General features: G+C 37.4%; 1 protein-coding gene across 1 annotated transcript in view; it reads left to right on the top strand.

Annotated features, from left to right (window-relative positions):
* MALRD1 (MAM and LDL receptor class A domain containing 1) overlaps positions 1-22827 on the top strand; it is a gene marked incomplete at its 5' end in the record, with an annotated part of 779396 nt that overhangs the window by 738981 nt on the left and 17588 nt on the right. Inside the window, 2 exons of the mRNA XM_082742491.1 lie at positions 566-645; positions 735-831. Coding sequence (XP_082598617.1) covers positions 566-645; positions 735-831 — 177 coding nt within the window. The remainder of the gene's footprint in view (positions 1-565; positions 646-734; positions 832-22827) is intronic.

Consider the following 22827-nt stretch of genomic DNA (forward strand, 5'->3'; position numbering starts at 1 on the left):
GAACAATAAAAGTGGATTGGACGACGGGACGCCTGGGTGGCTCAGTTGGTTAAGCAGCTGCCTTCGGCTCAGGTCATGATCCCAGCGTCCTGGGATCGAGTCCCACATCGGGCTCCTTGCTCGTCAGGGAGCCTGCTTCTCCCTCTGCCTCTGCCTGCCATTCTGTCTGCCTGTGCTCATTCTCTCTCTCTGATAAATAAATAAAATCTTTAAAAAAAAAAAAAAGTGGATTGGACGTTTGTAAAAATCAAATCAATACTGAAAGTAACAGAAGAGCATGTGAAAGCTAAGTTCCCACCTTAGAGATAATTTCAAGAAGGTTATATTTTTATTTATTTTTATTTTTTTAAAGAAGGTTATATTTTTAAAAATCATCTCAATTATGAAAATAATAAAAATTTAATTTTGTTTTTGCTCTTATTTAATATTTTTGGTTTCTTATCAAAGTTACCCACATTCATTGTATTATTATTTATTGACACTCATCATTTTATTCCATTATAAGGCTGCTAAAATAGCTTTCTACTTTTTAAAATTTAAATATCATGTTTTATCTCCTTTTCAGATGTGGACAAGGATGGAAAGGAAATCGATGCCACATCAAGGTGAACCCTTCCCCGGCAGAGTTCACATACACTCAGAATAGTAGGTGATACTGTGACTCTTTGCTTAAATTTGGAATTTTGAACGTTTTTCACTGCATACTTATCTTTTTAATTGGTTTGAAATTCCAGATATATGGACTTTCCTGGGCATTGGATTAGCTTTCCTGATGATTCATATTATAATCGCAGTTGTGTGTTTTCTTGCAAACAGAAAAGTACCAGTCAGGTAAGTGATGCCTTTGATTGCTAAATAAAATATACTGTGGCAGAACAATTTTCTGAAACATTTCAGTTCCTTCGTTTTTCTTTCACTTCATTTACATGCAGGTAACTTTAGTGTTTCTATGCTTTGTGGATTTCTTTCCTTCTGGGCAGAATGTAGGAACCTACTTAACAATAATCATTCTTCTTTTTTCAGTAAAAAGCCTTAAGTTTACTTTCCACATTGTGTTAAAAGCAGTTTTGATGACAAGAAAGGGAATGTGGCATTCTCCACAGATTAAGAGACATGAGGGTATCAGTGTCCCACTTGCTGGTGGCACCTGGGGAAGGCAACAGAACTGCAAATGAGATGCTTTCTTGGCCCTCCCAGTGAACTCTAAACATCAGTGTTTCAGGTCAAGACTCCAGGTTCTAGGCAATATACAGAACAGAGACCAGGAGTTGTACCCAAAAGAATTCATGCAAAACTAAGAAGACCCCAATTACTAGAGGGAGAGAGCCCAAGAGGATAGTGGAGTAGGAGGATCCGAAGCTCACCTTCTCCCCTCCTAGATAACAGTCACATCAGTGCAACTAACCCAGAAAAAGACTCAAAGACTGGCAGAACAGGCTCTGTACAGTTAATTCTAGAGCATCAGCGACACCACAAATGGTGGGAGGCACAACAGTCAAGAACCAAACTCCCACAAGATTAAACTGCACTGGAGAGACCAGTCCCCCTAATATTTTACTCCAAAAATGAGCAGGGCTTAACTTTTGGAGTTTTTAAATAAACTAGAAGAGCTTAAAACTGGGTACTTTAAAAATCAGTAGGCTTTACTTTGGAAGAGCTAGAAGGCAATAGGAAACTGAGTTGCCATCCTTAAAGACAGAACATAACAAACAACCCAGCCAAAATATAGCAAAGCAGCAGCAATCTGAAAATTACTTGGGGCATGCATGAAGTAGATTTCTTTACTAATCTCAGAATGCATGCTGCAAGGGCAAGGATTTTTAGGAGACTTATCCAAAAAACATAAGAACTGGCAGGTGACATTTCTACCCCCTGGCAGCTTAGACAACCAGACACCTTCAAGAATGAGCATGAACACTCATTATCTAGCTTGCTAACACTGTATACCCTACCCCACATTCTCCTATGGATCTGGCCCCATCATACCCACCCAGTTGGGCAGGAGTCATTCCAAAGCAGTGACTGTCAAAACTCATTCTACAAGTAGCCCTGCTAGGAACTAGTGACATTCTTCACCTACCCTGCTAACACCACACGCCCTGCATTCTACTGCAGACCTATCCCATCCAACTTGCTCCACTGGGGAAGAATCCCTCCATAGCAGCTTCTGACAAGTATCATCCTGCAATCAACTACAATAGTTCAAAGCACCACTCCCAAGTGACTCCTGCCCTGGGGAGCTGGGGAGAGGGGAAGATAACCATACACACCAGTTCCACTGCAGCCCCATCAGGGGACTAGGGATAGACATCTGAAACGACTGCCAACATCATCCACCAACAAAAACCTCATGGGGAACAGCACAAGGAAAAAACCCTGTAGTTCAGGGCCACTGCAACCCCAACAGACTGGAGGCAGATATTTGGTCTCAGTGAAGACCCCACTCACCAATGAAAACCTCTCAGGAAATGATGCAGGAAAAGTGTCCTACAATTCGATGCTACCACAGCCCCAGCAAATGGGCTGATGGTAGGCATTTGGTCTGAACCAACTCAAAGCCCAAGGTAACCACGGATTGGCCCTTCAACAGCATAAGGATCATACCTTACCCAGAACAGAGAAAGGGGGCCACTGTAGCCAACTGGACAGAGGGCAAACAAGGCTCAGCCACAACAGGATGCATGCAATACATAAAGGAAACGCCTCTGTTGTGACTGGCTCTGGTGAACAGGGAGCAGTGCTCTAAAAGGCACCACAGGACCTCTTCTTTGTAAGGCCACTAATTTTAAATCAGAAGACATAACTGATTTTCCTACTATAGAGTAATAAACACAGAGACTTAAACAAAATGAAGGGACATAAGAAGAGATCACAAATGAGACAAGAGGACAAAATCACAGCAAAAAGCTAAAGGAAAAGGAGATAAGCAATATGCCTAATAGAATTCAAAGTAATGATCGTAAAGAACTTACTGGACTAGAAAAAAGAATGGAGGATCTCAGTGAGACTTTTAACAAAGAGATAAAAAACATAAAAAAGACCCAAAAATGAAGACCTCAATAACTGAAATTAAAAATACACTAGATGAAATAAACAGTAGATTAGAGGAAGTAGAAGAACACATGAATGACCTGGAGAACAGAATAATGGAAAATAAACAGCTGAAGAGCAGAAAGAAAAGAGTAATAGAAATTGAGAATAGGTTAAACAACAGGTTAATAGGTTAAACAAACTCAGCAACAACATCAAGTGTAATAACACTCACATTATAGGGATCCAAAAGAGAAAGAAAAGGAGCATAAAATTGATTTAAAGAAAAAAATAGCTAAAATTTTCCCTTATCTGGAGAAGGAAACAGAAATCTAGATGCAAGGGGCTGAGAGAGCCCCAAAATCAACCTAAGGAGGTTCACACCAAGCCATATAATAATTAAAATGGAAAAAAGTAATGATAAAAAGAAGACTTCAAAAGCAACAAGAGAACAGAAGACAGGTACCCCATCATAAAGCCTCTTAGCTACTGTTTTAGCAGAAACTCTGCAAACCAGAAGAGAAGGGCATGATCCATTCAAAATGCTGAAGGGAAAAAAAAGATCTACAACCAAGATTACTCTATCCAACAAGGCTATGATTTATAACACAGGACTGTTAAAGAGTTCCCGGACAAACAAATGTTAAAAATGCTCTTCACTGTATGGGAATGGAGTACAGGGTATGGTGCATAAACAGTGAATTTGGATAAATGTGTTTATCTCCACTAAACCAGTCATACAAGAAATGTTAGAATCGAGTCTGATTGGAAAGAAAATGTAAAAATGGAAGATAAATTTGAAAAGAGAAAATTTTCATAAGCAAATACAAACATAATAAAAAGTATCAGATTTGGAGCAAATAACTTGCTCAGAAGAACACACAACTTTTGATCTCTAAGTTATGAGTTCAAGCCCTAAGTTGGGTGTAGAGATAAATAAACTTTAAAATAAACAAAAAGCGAACATACTAATCAAATATAACACAAGTACAGAGGTTAAAACACAAAAGCAGTAAAATCAATTATATCAATAAACAGTCAAGGAATTAAAAATAAAAGATGCAAAATATGATATCATATGCATAAAACATGGAGGGGTAAGATTTTGTGCTTTTAGAATGGGTTCCAACTTCAGCAACCTTCAACTACTGTAGATTTCTATATGCATAGGATATTATACATCAACCCAATGACAACCACAAATCAAAAACCTATAACAGATATGCAAAACATAAAGAGAAAGGAATTCAAGTAGATCACTAAAAGTCAGCAAATCACAAGGGAAGAGAGCAAGAAAAACAAGATACAGGTTAGAACTATCCAAACAACCATAAAACAAGTAACAAAATGTTAATAAGTACATACCCATTGCTAATTACTCTGAATGTAAATGAACTAAAAACTCCAGTGTTTAGTTACACTTTTTTTTTTAAGATTTTATTTATTTATTTGACAGAGATCACAAATAGGCAGAGAGGCAGGCAAAGGGGGGTGGGGGAGCAGACTCCCTGCTAAGCAGAGAGCCTGATGCGATGCGGGGCTCGACCACAGGACCCTGAGATCATTACCTGAGCCGAAGGCAGAGGCTGAAGCCACTGAGCCACTCAGGCACCCCTTAGTTACACCTTTTATGCTGTAACTGCAATAAAAGACCAAGACCTAGGTATATGCTGCCTACAAGAGACTCACTTCACACCTAAAGACATATACAAATTGAAAGCAAAGGGTGGAAAAACATTTACCATGCAAATGAAACAAATAAGATTAAATAAATCTTAAAGACTGTAACAAGAGGTGAGGACAGTACCCAATGATAAAGGAAACAATCCAACAAGAGAATATAACAATTGTAAATATTTACACACCCATCATGGAAGCACCTAATACATAAAAAAAAAACTATTAAGTGATATTAAGGATTAAGCTGACATTAATATAATAATAGTAGGGGACTTTTAACACCTTACTAATATCAATGGATAAATCATCCAGACAGAAAATCAGTAAGGGAAGAGTGGCTTTGGAAGGCAAATTGGACTAGATGGATCCAATAGATATATTCAGAGAACCCCATTCAAAAACAATAGAATACACATTGTTTTCAAGGGCACATGGGACATTCTCCAGAACAGATTATTAGGCCATAAATCAAGTCTCAGCAAATTCAAAAGAAATGAAATTATATCATGCATCTTCTCTGACCACAAAATGTGTAAATCAATCACAAGAAAAAAATCTGGAAAGAACACAAATACATGGAAGCTAAATGACACACTACTAAACAGCAAATGGGTCCAAAAATCTTTGGGAGACAGCAAAAGCTGTTCTAAAAGGGAGGTTTATAGCAATATAGGTCCACCTTAGGAAGAAAAATCTCAAATAAGCAACCTAACCTTACACCTAAAGGAGCAAGAAAAAGAAAAACAAAGCCCCAAACCAGTAGAAGGAACAAAATAATAAATATTAGAGTGTAAATAAATGAAACAGAGAATGAAAGAAAAAAAAAACCCACAAGAGAACAGATCAATGAAACCAGGTACTATTTTTTTTTTTTTTAATATCAACAAAACCGATATACCTTGAGCCAGATTCATCCAAGGAGAGAGGACTCAAATACATAAAATCAGAAATGAAGAGGAGAAATACCCACTGAAACCACAGAAATACAGCAATAATAGAGATTTTGAAAAATTATATGCTAACAAATTGGACAACCTAGAAAAAAATGGATAAATTCTTAGGAACATATAACCTTCAAATCTGAATCAGCAAGAGATACACAATTTGAATTGAGTTTCTTTTTTTATCATGAATGGATGCCATACTTTATCTGATGATTTTTCTGCATTTATGGAGATGATCATATGGCTTTTATCCTTTCTCTTGTTAGACTGATGGCATAAATGCCATCAATGAAACTGAATCAGTAATCAAAAAACTCCCAACAAATACAAGTCCAGGACCAGATGGCTTGGAATATGAATTCTATCAAATATTTAAAGAAGAGTTAATACCTACTCTTCTCAAACTATTCCAAAAATATATAAGATGAAGGAAAGACTCCGAAATTCACTGGACAAGGCCATCATTACCCTTATACCAAGACTAGATAAAGACACTAGGAAAAAAAGCAAACAAGGCCAATCTCTCTAATGAACATAGTTGTAAAAATCCTCAACAAATATTAGCAAATAAAATCCATTGATACATTAAAAAAATCATTCACCATGATCCAGTGGGATTTATTTCAGAGATAACAGTGGTTCAATATTTACAAATCAGTGTGATCTATTACATTAACAAGAGAAAGGATAAACATCATATCATCATCTCCATAAATGCAGAAAAATCATCTGAGAAAGGATGGCATCTATTCATGATTAAAAACCTCTCAGTAAAATGGTTTTAGAGGGGACATACCTCAACATGATATAGGCCATATATGAAAACAAAACAAAACAAAAACACGGCTAACATCATACTCTGTGGTGAAAAACTGAGAGTTTGTCTCTCAGACCAGGAATAAAACAAGGATGTCCACTCTCATCAGTTTTATTCAAAGTACCGGGATTTGTCTGATTGCTATGATAGGCCACAGCAATCAGACAAGAAAAGAAATAAAAGGCAGCTAAATTCATAAGAAACAAGTAAAACGTTCACTATTTGCAGATGCCAGATACTCTGTAGAAAACCATAAATATTCCACCACAAAACTACTAAAACTGATAAATGAATTCAGTAAATTCACAGGATACAAAATTAACATAGAAATCTACTGCATTTCTATACACTAATAATGAAGTAGCAGAAAGAGAAATTAAGAAAATAATCCTATTTACAATCGCACCAAAAATAATGAACTACCAAGAATGAACTTAACCAAGGTGAAAGAACTTTACTCTGAAAACTCTTAACAAATTCAAGAAGGAAATTAAAGATGACAGAAACAAATGGAATGATAACACATGCTCATGAATTGAGAGGACAGTGTTATATTGTCCATACTACCAAAGTAATCTACAGATTTAAAGCAATCACTTTCAAAATACCAACAGCATTTTTAACAGAACTAGAATAATCCTAAAATTTTATATGATATCACAAAAGACACCAAACAGCCACAGTCATCTTGAAAAAGAAGAAAACTGGATGTGTCACAACCCCAGATTTCAAACTATACTACAAAGCTGTAGTAATCATGACAGTATGCTACTGGCACATAGATCAATAGAACAGATTAACGAGCCTCAAAATAAACCATGCTTATATGGTCAGTTAATCTATAACAAAGGAGACAAGAATATGCAATTGAGTCTCTTCAATAAACGGTGCTGGGAAAACTGGGCTGTTACATGCAAAAGAATGAACCGTGACCACTTTCTTATGCCATACAAAAAAATAAACGCAAATGGATTGGAGATCTAAGTGTGAGACCTGAAGCCATCAACTCTGCAGGAAAACATAGGCTGTGTTATTTCTGACACATTCTTCTAGATCGGTCTCCTCAGGCAAGGGAAACAAAAGCAAAATTCAACTACCGGGATTGTATCATTAAAAAAGGCTTTTGCACTGCAAAGGGAACAACTGAAAAAACATTAAGGTAACCCGCTGAATGGGAGAAGATATTTGCAAATAATACATCTGATAAAGAGTTAACATCCAAAAGATATCAAGAACGCAAATAACTCAACATCCAAACAACAACCTGGCTAAAAATGGGCAGAGGATCTGACCTTAATGTCAGGTCATGACATTTTTCCCAAAGGAGATATCCAGATGGCCAACAGACACATGAAAAGATGGTAAACGTCAACTAATCATTAGGGAAATGCATATCAAAACCACAATGAAACAGCACCTCACACCTATCAGAATGCCTAAGATAAAAAATGACAAGAAATAAGAAGTGTTCACGAGGACGTAGATAATGAGGAACCCTCACACTATAGGTGGTAAGGCAAATTGGTACAACTACTATAGAAAACAGTATGGGGGTTCCTTAAACATTAAAAATAGCATTTCCACTAGTGAGCAGTTACCCAAAGGAAAGAGAAGTACTAATTTGAAAAAATATACATATTTTGATGTTTATTGAAGCATTATTTACAATAACCAAATTATGGAAGCAACTCAAGTTTCCATCATAGATGAATGTGGTATATAGGCACCTGGGTAGTTCTATCAGTTAAGCATATGACCCTTGATTCAGCTCAGGTCGTAAGCTCTGGATTGTGAGATTAAGTTACCAATCGGGCTCTGCACTCAGTTTAGAGTCTGCTTGGGATGCTCTCTGTCTCCTTCTCCCTCTCCCCCTGTTCACATTCTTTCTTACTCTCTTTCTCTAAACAAAATTTAAAAAAAAAATGTGAGATATATGTACACATACATACAGTGGGATATTTCTCAGCCATTAGGAAGAATTAAGTCTTAGCATCTGCAACAACAGGGATAGATATAGCAGGTATAATGCTGAGTGATGTAAGTGATATATGATTTCACTCATATGTGGAATTTCATTGAAAAAAAAGAAAACAAAGCAAAAAGACCAAAAAATAAAACTCATATACAGAGAACAAACTAATGGTTTGAGAAATGTGTAGAATTTTTTGAATCATTTTATTATATACCTGAAACTTAATATAATAGTTTATATTTTTCATATTTGAATTAAAAACCAAACCAAACATAACAAAAAGTAAGAAGAGCTTACAATCTACATTGCCATTCAGGATCCTGGGAGCTTCCTGCCCAATATCCACCTTCCTATCACCCATATGGAATATACGTCACCCCAGGAATGAAAATTCTTGACTTTTCCATGAACTGAGCAAGATAAGGGCTCAGACTAAGATTTAATGACATTTAAAGGAATTAAAGAAATGCATCATCTCTTGCATGCCAGAATGTGTGATCAAAGACTTAGATCTCCACCAATACCAATGTGTCACAGAATACTGGATAACTGCATTTTCCTTGGTGGTAGTTTTTTGTATACGTAATGAATTCTTCTCAGAACTCCAGCCCTCAATCATGGTAATTAGCAGACACCAATCTTGGTATATAAATTAAGACAATTATTATAGACCTACGGTGTTCATCAGGAGAAAAAAAAATGACATCTTCAATCTTATTAATATCAAGAAGATCTTACTCATCTATTAATTCATTAATTATTTTTATGTGCTTTAAATATACCAGACAATGTGGATACAAACATGAATGAGAATCAGTGTGGACTTAAAGGAGTTTGTAATCTAGTGAGAAAGATATATGCACTTGCTAAGTGAAATAACAATTTTGTGCTAGAATGCACACATGTATTAGGATTCTCTAGAGAAACAGAAATGATCAGATAGATATTCTATTATTTCTGTGTGTGTGTGTGTGTGTGTGTATTTATGGGTATATATCTTAAAATATCTTACTATATTAACACATATAATATAGAATATTGACAAATTATATAAATATATTAATCTTGATAGAAGATATCTTAAACATATTTCTACAAATATGTATTATTATATTACATCATGCTTATATAATTATGCAAATGATACATAATATTAATGAAATCATTTTAATTATAGTAATTTAAAGTATTAGTATACTGAAATAGAGATTTAAAGAATTGGCTCATATAATTGTGGGGGCTGGCAAGCATGAAACTTGTAGGGCAGGATGCTAAGTTGGAAATTCAAGCAAGAATTGATGGTACTGGGAGATTGAGACAGTGATCAAAAACCTCAGCCCAGGACCTGACAGATTCCCTGGAGAATTCTATCAAACATTCAAAGAAGAAATAATACCTATACTCCCGAAGCTCTTTCAAAAAGTAGAAACAGAAGGAAAACTTCCAGACTCTTTTTATGAAGCCAGTATTACCCTGATCCCCAAACCAGGCAAAGACCCCACCAAAAAGGAGAATTTCAGACCAATATCCCTGATGAATATGTATCCTAAGATTCTCAACAAGGACCTAGCTCATAGGATCCAACAAAACATTAGAAAGATTATCCACCATGACCAGGTGGAATTTATCCAGGGAATGCAGAGGTGGTACAACATTCCCAAATCAATCAATGTGATAGAACAAATCAGTAAGAGAAGGGAGAAGAAACATATGATCCTCTCAATTGATGCAGAAAAAGCATTTGACAAGATACAGCATCCTTTCCTGATTAAAATGATCCAAAGTATAGGGATAGAGGGAACAATCCTCAACTTCATAAAATCTATCTATGAAAAACCCACAGCGAATATCATCCTCAATGGGGAAAAGCTGACAGCCTTCCCTTTGAGATCAGAGACACGACAAGAATGTCCATTCTCACCACTATTGTTCAACATAGTACTAGAAGTCCTATCAACAGCAATCAGACAACCAAAAGAAATAAAAAGTATTCAAATTGGCAAAGAAGTCAAACTTTCTCTCTTCACAGATGACATGATACTATATATGAAAACCCAAAAAACTCAACCCCATACTACTAGAACTCATACAACAATTCAGTAATGTGGCAGGATACAAAATCAATGTACAGAAATTGGTTGCTTTCTTATACACTAACAATGAAAATATAGAAAGGGAAATGAGAGAATCAATTCCATTTACTAGAGCACCAAGAACCATAAGATACCTGGGAATAAACCTAACTGAAGAGATAAAGGATCCGTACTTGAGGAACTACAGGACACTTATGAAAGAAATTGAAGAAGACACAAAAAGATGGAAGACCATCCTATGCTCATGGATCGGAAGAATAAACATTGTTAAAATGTCTACACTGCCTAGAGCCATCTATATTGTCAATGCCATCCTGACCAAAATTCCACTGGCATTTTTCAAAGAGCTGGAACAAACAATCCTGAAATTTGTATGGACCTGGAAGAGACCCTGCATTGCTAGGAAAATGTTGAAAAAGAAAAACAAAACTGGGGGCATCACGTTGCCTGATTTCAAGCTTTATTACAAAGCAGTGATCAGCAAGACAATATGGTACTAGCACAAAAACAGGCACACATTGCCTGATCTCAAGCTTTATTACAAAGCAGTGATCAGCAAGACAACATGGTACTAGCACAAAAACAGGCACATAGACCAGTAGAACAGAGTAGAGAGCCCAGATATGGATCCTCAACACTAGGGTCCAATAATCTTAGACAAAGCAGCAAAAAATATACATGGGAAAAAAGTCTGTTCAATAAATGCTGCTGGGAAAGTTGGACAGCTACGTGTAGAAGAATGAAACTCAACCATTCTCTTACACCATACACAAAGATAAACTCAAAATGGATACAAGACCTCAACATGAGGCAGGAATCTATCAAAATCCTAGAGGAGAACATAGGCAATAACCTCTTTGACATCGGTCACAGCAACTTTCTTTCAAGATATGTCTCCAAAGGCAAAGGAAACAAAAGCAAAAAAGAACTTTTGGGACTTCATCAAGATCAAAAGCTTCCGCACAGTAAAGGAAACAGTCAACAAAACAAAGAGGCAACCCATGGAATGGAAGAAGATATTCACAAATGACACTACAGACAAAGGGTTGGTATCCATGACATATAAAGAACTCATCAGACTCAACACACACAAAACAGATAATCACATCAATCACATCAAAAAATGGGCAGAAGACATGAAGAGACACTTCTCCAAAGAAAATATGCAAATGGCTAACAGGCCCATGAAAAAATGTTCATCATCATTATCAGGAAGATTCAAATCAAATCACATTGAGATACCACCTTACACCAGTTAGAATGGCCAAAATTAACAAGACAGTAAACAAGTGTTGGAGAGGATGTGGAGAAAGGGGAACCCTCTTACACTGTTGGTGGGAATGCAAGTTGGTGCAGCCACTTGGGAAAACAATGTGGAGGTTCCTTAAGAAATTAAAAATAGAGCTTCCCTATAACCCTGCAATTGCGCTACTGGGTATTTACCCCAAAGATACAGATGTAGTGAAAAGAAGGGCCATCTGTACCCCAATGTTTATAGCAGCAATGGCCATAGTTGCCAAACTGTGGAAAGAACCAAGATGCCCTTCAGTGGACGAATGGATAAATAATATATGGTCCATATATACAATGGGGTATTATGCCTCCATCAGAAAGGATGAATCAGCTTTTGAATCAGCATGGATGGGACTGGAAGAGATTATGCTGGGTGAAATAAGTCAAGCAGAGAGAGTCAATTATTATATGGTTTCACTTACTTGTGGAGCATAAGGAATAACATGGAGGACACTGGGAGATGGAGAGGAGAAGTGTGATGGGGGAAATCGAAGGGGGAGACAAACCATGAGAGACTGTGGACTCTGAGAAACAAACTGAGGGTTTGGGAGGGGAGAGGAGTGGGGGTTTGGGTGAGCCTGGTGGTGGGTATTACGGAGGGCACGTATTGCATGGAGCATGGGTGTGGTGCATAAACAATCAATTGTGAAAAACTGTAAAAAATAAAATAAAATGGAAAAAAAAAAAGAAAAAGAAAAATAAAGAAAAGTGCACCAGTTGGGGGGGCGGTCGGGGGAATGAGTTGATGGTGCTGGGTTGAGTCCAAAATCCACCAGGCAAATGTATCAGGCTAGAAATAAGGTAGTACTTCTATACTGTAACCCTGAGGCAGAATTCCTTCTTCCTCTGGAAACCTCAGTCCTTACTGTTAAAGCCTTTAAATGATTGAAAGGCCCACCCACATTATGGAAGGAATCTTTACTTAAACTTGGCTGATTGTAAATGTTAATCATACCTAAAAATACCTTCATGGCAACATCTAGACTAGTGTTGGGTAAACATTTGGGCATTATAGCCTAGCCAAATTGACACATAAAATTAATCATCACAATATGTGAACAAGTTGTCATATTAACACAACCAGTGAGATATTCAAAAAGAACCCTAAATTTCACTCCTGCAGATATGTGTTCGACCGTCTGTACCATGGGGGCTATGGAGCAATCTCTTAAACAAATGCTGTTGGCACTACACCACAACCTGACAGCCACTTCTTTTTCTCTCTCATTTCTGTCCTTCAGTTTTATACTTTCCCTCTATATCTGCTTTCCTTCCCATCTACATATTCACCATGGGAGCTGTCATTCATCTCCAAAGATTTAATGTTGTCTATATGTTAATGGCTTCAGAACATCTTTCCCTTACTGAAATTCTCTTCTAATCTCCACATCCATACTATGCATTCAACCATTTCCTAGATTTCTACATAGAATCGTTTTCTAGATACAAAGACTTCAACATGTAGGATATTAGTATCTGTCATTTCCATATCTGGAACCCACCTCTGAAGTACCAGAAATAGAGTAACTTCATTATTTAAAGACGAAAAGCTTAGACATAACTGCTTATATCCCTCTATCTGAACACATCAGAGTTCTTAGGTGACAATAACTCCTCTAGCAGAAGATTAACAAGAAACTGAGGGAAACTGGCTACATTCCTCAAATAAGAGGTTCCTAGCTGTCGAAGACTACCAATAATTGGGATCATCAAATACAACCCACTAAGGCTTGTAATGGAAGCAGAACCATTTATACTGTCATCACCCAATCTTTCATCTCTCTGGTCTACCCTAAGGAAAAGACTGAAAAGAAAACAGGAAGAGGTATTCTTGGAGTCATTGTCTTTAGGGTAGTGTAGCATTTATGGTAAGAAGTTTTACCTCTTTCCAACAAAGAAGGGGAAGGATATGCTACCACCAGCACCACCCAACACCAAATAATGGGAGGTCTCCAAGAGAATCAACAGTTCAGATTGGTGAGGTTCAGATAAAAAGGTGAAAAATCTGCAAAATCTGCTTCCTGGTGCTTATTAGAGCAAAATATAGAAAAAGAAAAGTTCTTGGGACTATTTGACATATGTATGGCTTCAGACAAAGATAATTTTTGGTTTAGTGTTCTGAAAATAGACATGAGAATATTCTGCATCATTGGCCTTAAAAGATCTGTGGTATAATATACCAAAGAACAGTAAGAAGACAGGAGATGGCAGTGGGGGTTTAGCTGCATCCTGGTTGTGCATGATCCTCCAAAGGAAAGGAAGAAAATGTAGAGCTTCCTTCTTCAGTGAATCTGAAGAAGCACAGAAAACAGAGACAAATTGGAGTTGTATGGCTGTTCAGGCAGCTGCTAGTTTAGGTGAGGTGATGCCTCTCCTGGAGAGGGTACTGGAGGCCAGACCGAGATGACAGCTGACATAGCTGCCTTTTTTTCCCCTTTCTTTTATTTAATTATAGAAGGGGCCCAATGAAGCTGATTTACACATACACTCAAATTCCATATACTATCACCATGGAGTCTGTGACAGGAGAAGTCCACCAGAAAAGTCAGGACTACACAAACGCATTGTACAAACAGTGGGGGTGGAAAGAGGGGCCCCGTACTAGGAGAGCTAACTAGATAGTAGGAATGTTCCAGGCACCCATTTCCCCCTCTTCTCAGTGTCTGCACCAGAGAGTTAAGCCTCAAGAAAAGGGGTGGGAATGTATCAAAGCCAGAGCATGACCCTCATCTTCTTCCTTACCCTAAGTAACTACTAAGCAGTAGTTACAGTCAAATGTCAAGTCTGAAATGGGGAGGGAGTAGGATGAAAACTGAGGTTAGAATCTGATATTGGCATCTTTCAAGTGGGTTGGATTACCTTTTAATCATTAAAAAGTAACTTTTGATCATTAAAAGTGATGATACAGCTATGAAATTTGCCCAACCTATGTGAACTGGACCGAGAAGGAAGGATGATTAATAAAATAGAATGTAGAAATAAATGACTGTAAAAGAAGAAAAGCATTTTGTTGTTTTTAAATTACCTTCTTGAAATAGCTCACTCAATCAGGTACCCAAATATTAGTCTCCAGTTCCTAGAAGAGGCAGGCAAGGTCCAACACTTGAGGTTCCAGACAGTATCTCTGCCTGTGACGCTCTGATTTACCTCCCTGTCCACTTCCCTCTCTCTAGCACCTTCTCTTTTAAGTTCCAAAATCTCAAAAGGTTTTATTCCCTATTATTGCCCAACACAAATAATCACTCAAGACTGTATTCTGTCCTGTTAATGATCTCCTGAATTGCTCACTACACATCCTGCCCCAGAGGCCACGATGATGAAGTTCTCATTTGTGGGACTGAGGAGAGGAGCCCCTCAGAGGAACCAGAGAGGCCAAAACTGGAGCTGCCCCCATTCTCTCTAGCAGAGGTCTCCTGCCTAGAGGATGCTTACCTTAGGTCTCAGAGACTTCTCAAAAGTGTACAGCAAAAGTAGTTTCAACAAGGCATTCAAATTTAACCTACTCTTCAGATTGAAAAAGGTGCATCTGGCCTGCTGCTTCTCCTTTCCCATTTCTTCTTTCACCTCACACTTATCTTCAGTCTCATCAAAATAAATGAACAGGGGAGGACAAAGGCAAACCCCCCAGGGAGTCAAACAGGGGTATGAACTGAGAATACAGCCCCCCAAAAGGGACTCATGTACCAAGATACTTGGATGAAGAAGTACTAAAAGGAGAGGTAGGAGAGGAAGCCATTGTCAAGTTACTTCTTTTTTTCCCTCTCTCTCCTTTCCTACTTAGAATTTGAAAATCAATCGAGATGATTGTCATGGAACACATTTTAACATTTCTTTTTCTGAACATTGTCTTTTTCTGAACATTAAGTCGGAGTTGAGGAGAGAGCAGGAATGACTTTGTCATTTAGATTTCATGGCAGACAATTTCAGTAATTTTAAGGAACTCGCATAAAATATTTCAGAAATTATATCCTTTGCAACCACTAAACTCATAATAAAAATGTTAGATGTTAATAATATAAAAGGAGAGAGTTTTTTTTTTCTTTTTTTCTAAATTATTTTAGGGAAACTCAAATAGCAATGTTCAAAGACCACTGCACCAAGTTTAACTTTCCACCATCCCTACCCTTCTACCCCCTAGTCTTCGGAAAAATTCTCACCATTCCCCCAAAACACATGGCTTTCCACACCCGCTGCCTGACAGAGCTATACAAACCCACACATTTTTGACGCCAAACAAAAACATCCTGGTTTCCCTTCAGGTTCAGTCACTGAGCTGTCAGAATGTTGTCCTCAGGAAGACAGTTACAGCCTATTATGTTGTATTATGACTTAACTGTTTCCATATTAACCAGTCCTTTTCTCGTGTGCCCAGTATCTAGCTCTGAATGCATAATTGGTATCCACTACATGACTACTGAAGACTAGCTATGTTTTGTTCACATTATTGCTTCTGAGAATCACCAAAAACATTGCTTATGTCTATAGATTACATTTAAATAAAAATGTTGCACATCAAATTTTTGTCTTTTGATTCACACCAAAAATAATACCAAAATGTAAGGATACAGGAATTAACATAAGCAGGAAATTTGTTACTCTTTCTAAATAAACCTTGAGATTTTTCATTAGATTCTGTAAAAAGGATCTGTAGCATAAGAAGCCTTTCAGTGACTTAAGAGAAACTGTTATTATTACTATTTTTCAAAAACACAGGCCGAAGCGCTGCATGCTCAAACAATGCTAAGCACAGCAATAAGCTTCTTGAAGTTGTTTTTAGAGATCTGTTTCGTAGATTTTATTATACATTCTGTGACCTTTCTGTTAGCTACTTGCTACCAAATATATTAGTGAGGACTCTCTGACTGCAGAAGAAATCATCTCAAGCTAGCCTTATCAGAATAAAGAATTTAGCATAAAAATGTACATTTCATGAGCTCAAAGATAACAGGAATGAGGATGGGAAGGGCTGGACCCAGTGGTATTCTTCATCTGCCTCTCATCTCTGCTGCTTTTTACTGCTTTGTTTGGTAATTCTCTCTCAACATCTTTATAAAAATGGTGCTGCCTACAACAGGGTGTTAGTTACCCATTATGGCTTTAGACTTGTGGAGAAACTATATCTTTGTCTTTTTGTCTCCATTACTTATTCCAAAGAAGACCTAATGTTTAGCCCACCGAGGGGTCAAGATCCCATTTCTGGTCAAGAACTGTAGGAGAGATTTGGGGGGAGCATCAATACACAAACATTGCTGCAGGGACTATATAAGCAAGGCACTGTAGTGTGGGGATGGGTTCATCATGAAAGGTCTCCGAAAATTACCTAGTACCCCCTTCCCGTGGCACAAAATCCACCAGATTGTAACTCATGACACTTGAGAGGAAGTGACAAATATGGAAGCCTTCTAGAATTGTTTTTAGGAATCAAAAGTAGATGCGATCATCAAACATACTTAGAAATAAAAAATAAAGGATACAAATAAATAGTGGACCATTTATTCTTACCTTACCTGAAGCCATATAATACCCACTGCTTTTCTATTTTAGATTATATCTTCTTTGCCTGTGGAAAAGTTGGCAATAAATAGCTGTTTATTATGCTGTACTGAGACAGATACTCCTAAAGGATTGTGTTAATTTAATAAAAGTTGAAAATAAACATATTTCATTTAGTTACGCTAAGAAATAAGATATGTCCATGTGAGGATTTTTTTTTTAAGTTTGCATCTGGAAATTTCTAAGTAATTTCATAGGATTGTAAATATGTGCAACAGTGGAAAGACTGTGGAGTAGGAAATTACAAGATCTGAATGCGATCTTGGGAATGCTTCATGGTTCAGCTCCACAAACATTTATTAAGTTTCCTATGTGCTAGTATTGAGAGAGCTTGATGATATACAAGATGATATCCTGCTTTCTATCTCATAACATATGTTTAGCTATGATAAGTATAACAGTAGAAATGTAATCCAAATATTCTGGGGGTAGAGTAGAAGGAAAGGATAATCCAGAGAATGAATGGTGTTTATATTTCTGATAAGAAAGAAGGTGATTAGGGTCTCCACAGCTGAACCAGCTGCCTATAACCCCATGGGAGATACAGGTGTTCTTGTTGTCTGAGATGCTTGAATGAGTGGCCCTGCCCACAGATAAAGTTATCTATCCCTATAATACTATATTCTCTCTACCAGACCCTTGTCACTGCAAATACCTTGTATAATAATGTGGAGCTTTGGAGATAGAAAGGCAGCTACTTTTTCTACTTCAAGATCCCCAGATAGGCCTAACTTGGGCCCAACAATGAATATCTATCCTTAGTAAAAACCAAAACCTCACTTACTTGGTGTTAAAGGCACTCAGCTCCTTTTGCAGCTACAGTGTTACTAGTGAGGCTTCCCTGATCCCAGAAATAGGTACTTAGCCTTAGACAACAACCACTAGCAGCAACAACCAAGGGTGTCTCATAATGCTGGCAAACTTTTGCTCTCTCCATTTGTGTGCATTTGCCCACAAGAAATACAGTCATTAAAACCTAGGAACCTCACTCCCCAGTCTCAGTTCCTTTGTATACTGGAGCTATCCTCTGCCAATCTTGCCAAATGTTTGCTTTGGGTTGGAAAAGGGAAATTGAGAACAGGGTTTCCAAATCCTCCCCTTAAAAATGGTCTTGGACAATATGTGATTCCTCCTCCTCCTCCTCTCTCTTCTTCGTTTTAAAGAGAAGCCTATACCGTTTATTCCCTGATACTTTCCCCCAATCCTAAACTTTGTGTTCTTTTCTGGAAATGGAAGAAAAGGCCAATAGAGTATTTAGAGGAAAAAGAGCATTTGTCTCAAGACAGTGACATTTCTGCTCCTCTCATAGGAGTTCACTTCCTACCCTGTGGCCTCTCATTTGAGTGGGGTGAGCGGTACATAAGACAAGTCTTGAAACATCACATGGAGGCATTTTAGGGAGCTTAGCAATTCACATGGAAGAAGGATTAAGAGGGCTACAAAAGGGAGGCAGCAACCAGACAAAGATGAGATTAGGGAGTTCAAAAAAATAATGTGGACACTCAGGAGTTCCAAAAATAGCCAGCACAGCTACAGAATATGGGAGGGGGACAAAAAATTAAACTTAGTAGTACACTGTGGAGGGGGTGATCAGGGTTTGAATGCCTACTCAGGAGATTTCAACTCCTTTAAGAAAAAAATAGAGCTGAGTGCTGGCTATGTTCTGTCTGCCCCTCAGGTCCACCCCCCACTCTTTTCCACTAAACAGGATGGAGAAGAGGGGAAGGTTGATCTGGAGACTTGGCCTTTATCGACTGCATTAATGGGATCCCTTGTCATCTGAATTTACATTATGTTTGGCCAGAGTAGGGTACCTTGAGAGAGGAAAAAGAGAAGGCCTAGGTGTTCATAACCCTGACTACTTCCTACAGTGAAGTTCCAGCCGGCTGCTAGAAGTGAAAGAACTGTCAAAAGCCCCTCTGCATACTACTACTTCCTCCAATGTCCTGCTTCTTCCCCCTTCCAGCCTAGGCTGACAGCAGGCCTGATGACGGGCCCAGTCTACTGTACCACCTCTTCTTGTTCCTCTACATTCTGGCATACCTCTGCAAACTTTCACTTTATCAAACATCCAATTCTCCAATTTGAGTATGTCAGCTATTTCCTGGTAGTGCCTTAACTGATAAAAGCCAGGAAAGTGTTTTAAGCAGAAGAATGACCAGATCATATCTGTGTTTAAACACACACACACACACACACACACACACAGAGGCAGAGCATGAGAGTAGATTAGAAAATATCTAATCTTTTAGGACATAAGGCTACACAAGAGGTTTAGAAGAGAGATTATAAATTCTTGAATCCAGACAGTGGTTGAATGCCTTAATATAGGAGATGAGAAAAAAACAACTGTCAAAGTTGATTTGAGGATCTTGTACTTAGGCAACTGCATGGTTGATAATGCCACTAAGAGAGATGCAAAAATCCAGGAAGAAAGATGGGTTTGGAGGACAGAAAGAAAACTATATTCTATATTTTCTTATGTGTAAAATGAGGAAGTTGAACTCAGTCATCTTTCCCAAACTTCTATCATTTATAGGCTGTCCCCACAATTTAGGGCCTACATATTATGTTTACTATTACTTTTATTTATGTATTTATCGTTAAATAGACTTTTCTTTTTCTTAGCCTTCTCCAAAAAATAGTATTTGTTGAAAGCATGGTTTTGTTGTGTCATTCTTATATTTCTGCTCTATTTTTAATATAAAATAGAACTACAAAGTTAAAATGTTTATGTTGCTTAAATTACTCCTTCCTGTAACCCATGTTACACCTTCTACATGGGGAGTAATAAATTATTTTAAAGTTTTCTCCCAGTTCAAAACTGCATGAGTCAAACAGAATGTTGAACTTGGTTCTTTAGGGCCCTGAGTGTTCTCTGGTTGTAATGTGACTGCATTACACCTTCAGCTATTAGGGTGTTTTCAGTCGTACTGGTAGTAATCTACCTTTATATTTGCATTACAATTCCCTGTGATAGTTAAGGCTTATCAAAAAAAGAAAAAAAGTTCCTAAATTATAATTCAGCATTAGACTAGACAGCATTAGACTAGACACCTGGCAAATCTATCTGTATGGTAGTTTTCACCAAACAACAGACTGATAGTTAAAAACAGTATCTGGAACTCACTTATAATTCCCTTTGTGGATAAATCTCTGGAAAGCGGGCATAACACTGTTGGTCTGTCTTGCACCTTGCCTAGCACACCGTGCATTATGTAGGTAACATGTAGGACAGATGAAAAGTCAGATGGCTGGGATTCGTAAATTTGCAATAATATATGAAAATAATTGAATTGAGTTTCTGTGGGCTAAATATACCCAAGGCACAGAATGAGGGATACCAACTGCCATCTTTCCAGACTATAATGTCCAAGAACTTATTGGTCAAAAGAATATAGGGGAAGTTTCCAGAAATGCTAGGTTTACTTCTTCCTTTACCATAGAAATAAAATATAATAAAAGAAGACTTTCAAAGGCTACTTAAAAGTGGTGTCCTCTGTGGATCTTCCCAGGTCACACTCGGCAGAAGTAACCACTCCTGAGGTTCCAAAGCACTTTGTTCTCAGCCTTCATCACACTGACTTTTGGTTTGATGTTCCCTATAACAGACTCTGAAGCCTCTTAATGGCAGATCTTTGCCCTATTCATGTTTATATTTCTAAATTCAACAAATAGCAAGTAGGATTCATCTCAGTAAACATTTTATTAAACTGAATTTTCAAACTATCTAAAATAGGATGTTGGAACCCAAATGAACATTTCTTTTTTTACTCCAAAAGAATATTTTACTTGCCTTAATGCTCCAGAATTCATTTATACTAGAATTCTCACAGATGACTCTAAACATTGGGATATCATTGTTGGATATTCTTGAAGAAATTCCATCCAGCTTGGCCAATTTTCATTCATTCTGTGGAAGCTGAAAGCAAATAAAGGAAAACCAAATGAGGCCTACACGTATAACCCTTTGCAAACTCATTAATGGGATCCATGATGGGTTACAAAATCAGTCCATAATCAGAAGCTTAAATCCTAGAATAGTAATGTTGAACATTAGAGGATACCAAAAACCTACAAGTATAAGTACTCAAAATCTATGGAAGAAACTGAACATCAAAAAACCTGGGAATTTCAAGAAATTGAATTTAGTTGAAATAGTAATTATGTCCATTCTCAATACTATCCTCATACTAGACCATTTAATTTAGGTGTCCACCTTTATGACAGATTTGGCACTGAAGTTTCTGAAAACTTAGCCTGGCAACTGACACTTAACCTAATCAACCTGGCTGATAATCTGATTAACAATTTTACTTACATTATTATTCTCATTCTATTTATTTAGAGAATTAATTTGTGAGTGTACAGATGAAATCTTTTCAAGAGAGTAATTTATTGGGGCACCTGGGTGGATCAGTCGGTTAAGCATCTGACTTCAGCTCGGGCCATGATCTTGGGGTCCTGGGATCAAGCCCCAAGTCTGGCTGCACACTCAGTGGGGAGTCTTACTGCCCCTCTGCCCCTACCCCTACTTTTGCACTCTTGCTCCCTCTCTCAATAAATAAAATATTTAAGAAAGAAAGTAATCTACTTCTCAAAGGAACAAAATTAGAAATTTCATGTGAATTTTTAAATTATTTGCAATTTTGTAATGTAATTTACTAAATATCAAGTCATTGTTTAGTTCTATGATCATTTAAGATACTGACTAAACAAAAACAATTTATATGCAATGTATGAGAAATACAAGTCGCGAATAATGCAAGCTGCACTGGCCTAAGTGTGTATGTTGCAGTTACTAACTATCCCAAGTTGTTTCAAATCTATGGTCAATGGACATACACTCCAAATCGTCTAAGAAATAAAATCTGTGTAAAACTTATAAAGAGCACTTTACCATCTAGCAGCCCCATGTTCTAATTATTTGATCTGAAGATAGATATTTTACCATATTAATACAGATGATTATTTAACAAAAATTGTTCCCAGGTCAGGATTCAAGGATCTTTTCAGCATCTTCTGTTTATTGTAAATCTTACATAGCAAGAAGACATTATGTTACATTTGTTCCCTCATGTCCAAGAAATCAGAGTTGCTCACTGAAAGAAGTAACCTGCTTAAATGAGGAAGGCAGTACAGATAAGTATCCTAATCATTTAGTAAATCACATTGCGCTCCGATAGTATGCAGCAAGTACATTCAGCACCTTTGGAGAATCAAGATGCTAAGTATTTTCCTTCATTAGGAGTTACTAAAAGGTGGGGAATTTGGCGGGGGCGGGGGGAGATGGGATCAGTTTCATAATTTTTCTTCAGTAACTGCCTTGCTATTCTCCTGAGAGATTCTTTTATGCTTTTGAATCATATTTCACACAATTTCTCCTTAAAGCATCCTTAGCGATACTCCTATAAGTTCAACAACCTGTTTACTGTGTTAAAATTT

Source organism: Mustela nivalis, assembly GCF_964662115.1.
Source record: "Mustela nivalis genome assembly, chromosome: 7".
NCBI classification, from domain to species: domain Eukaryota; kingdom Metazoa; phylum Chordata; class Mammalia; order Carnivora; family Mustelidae; genus Mustela; species Mustela nivalis.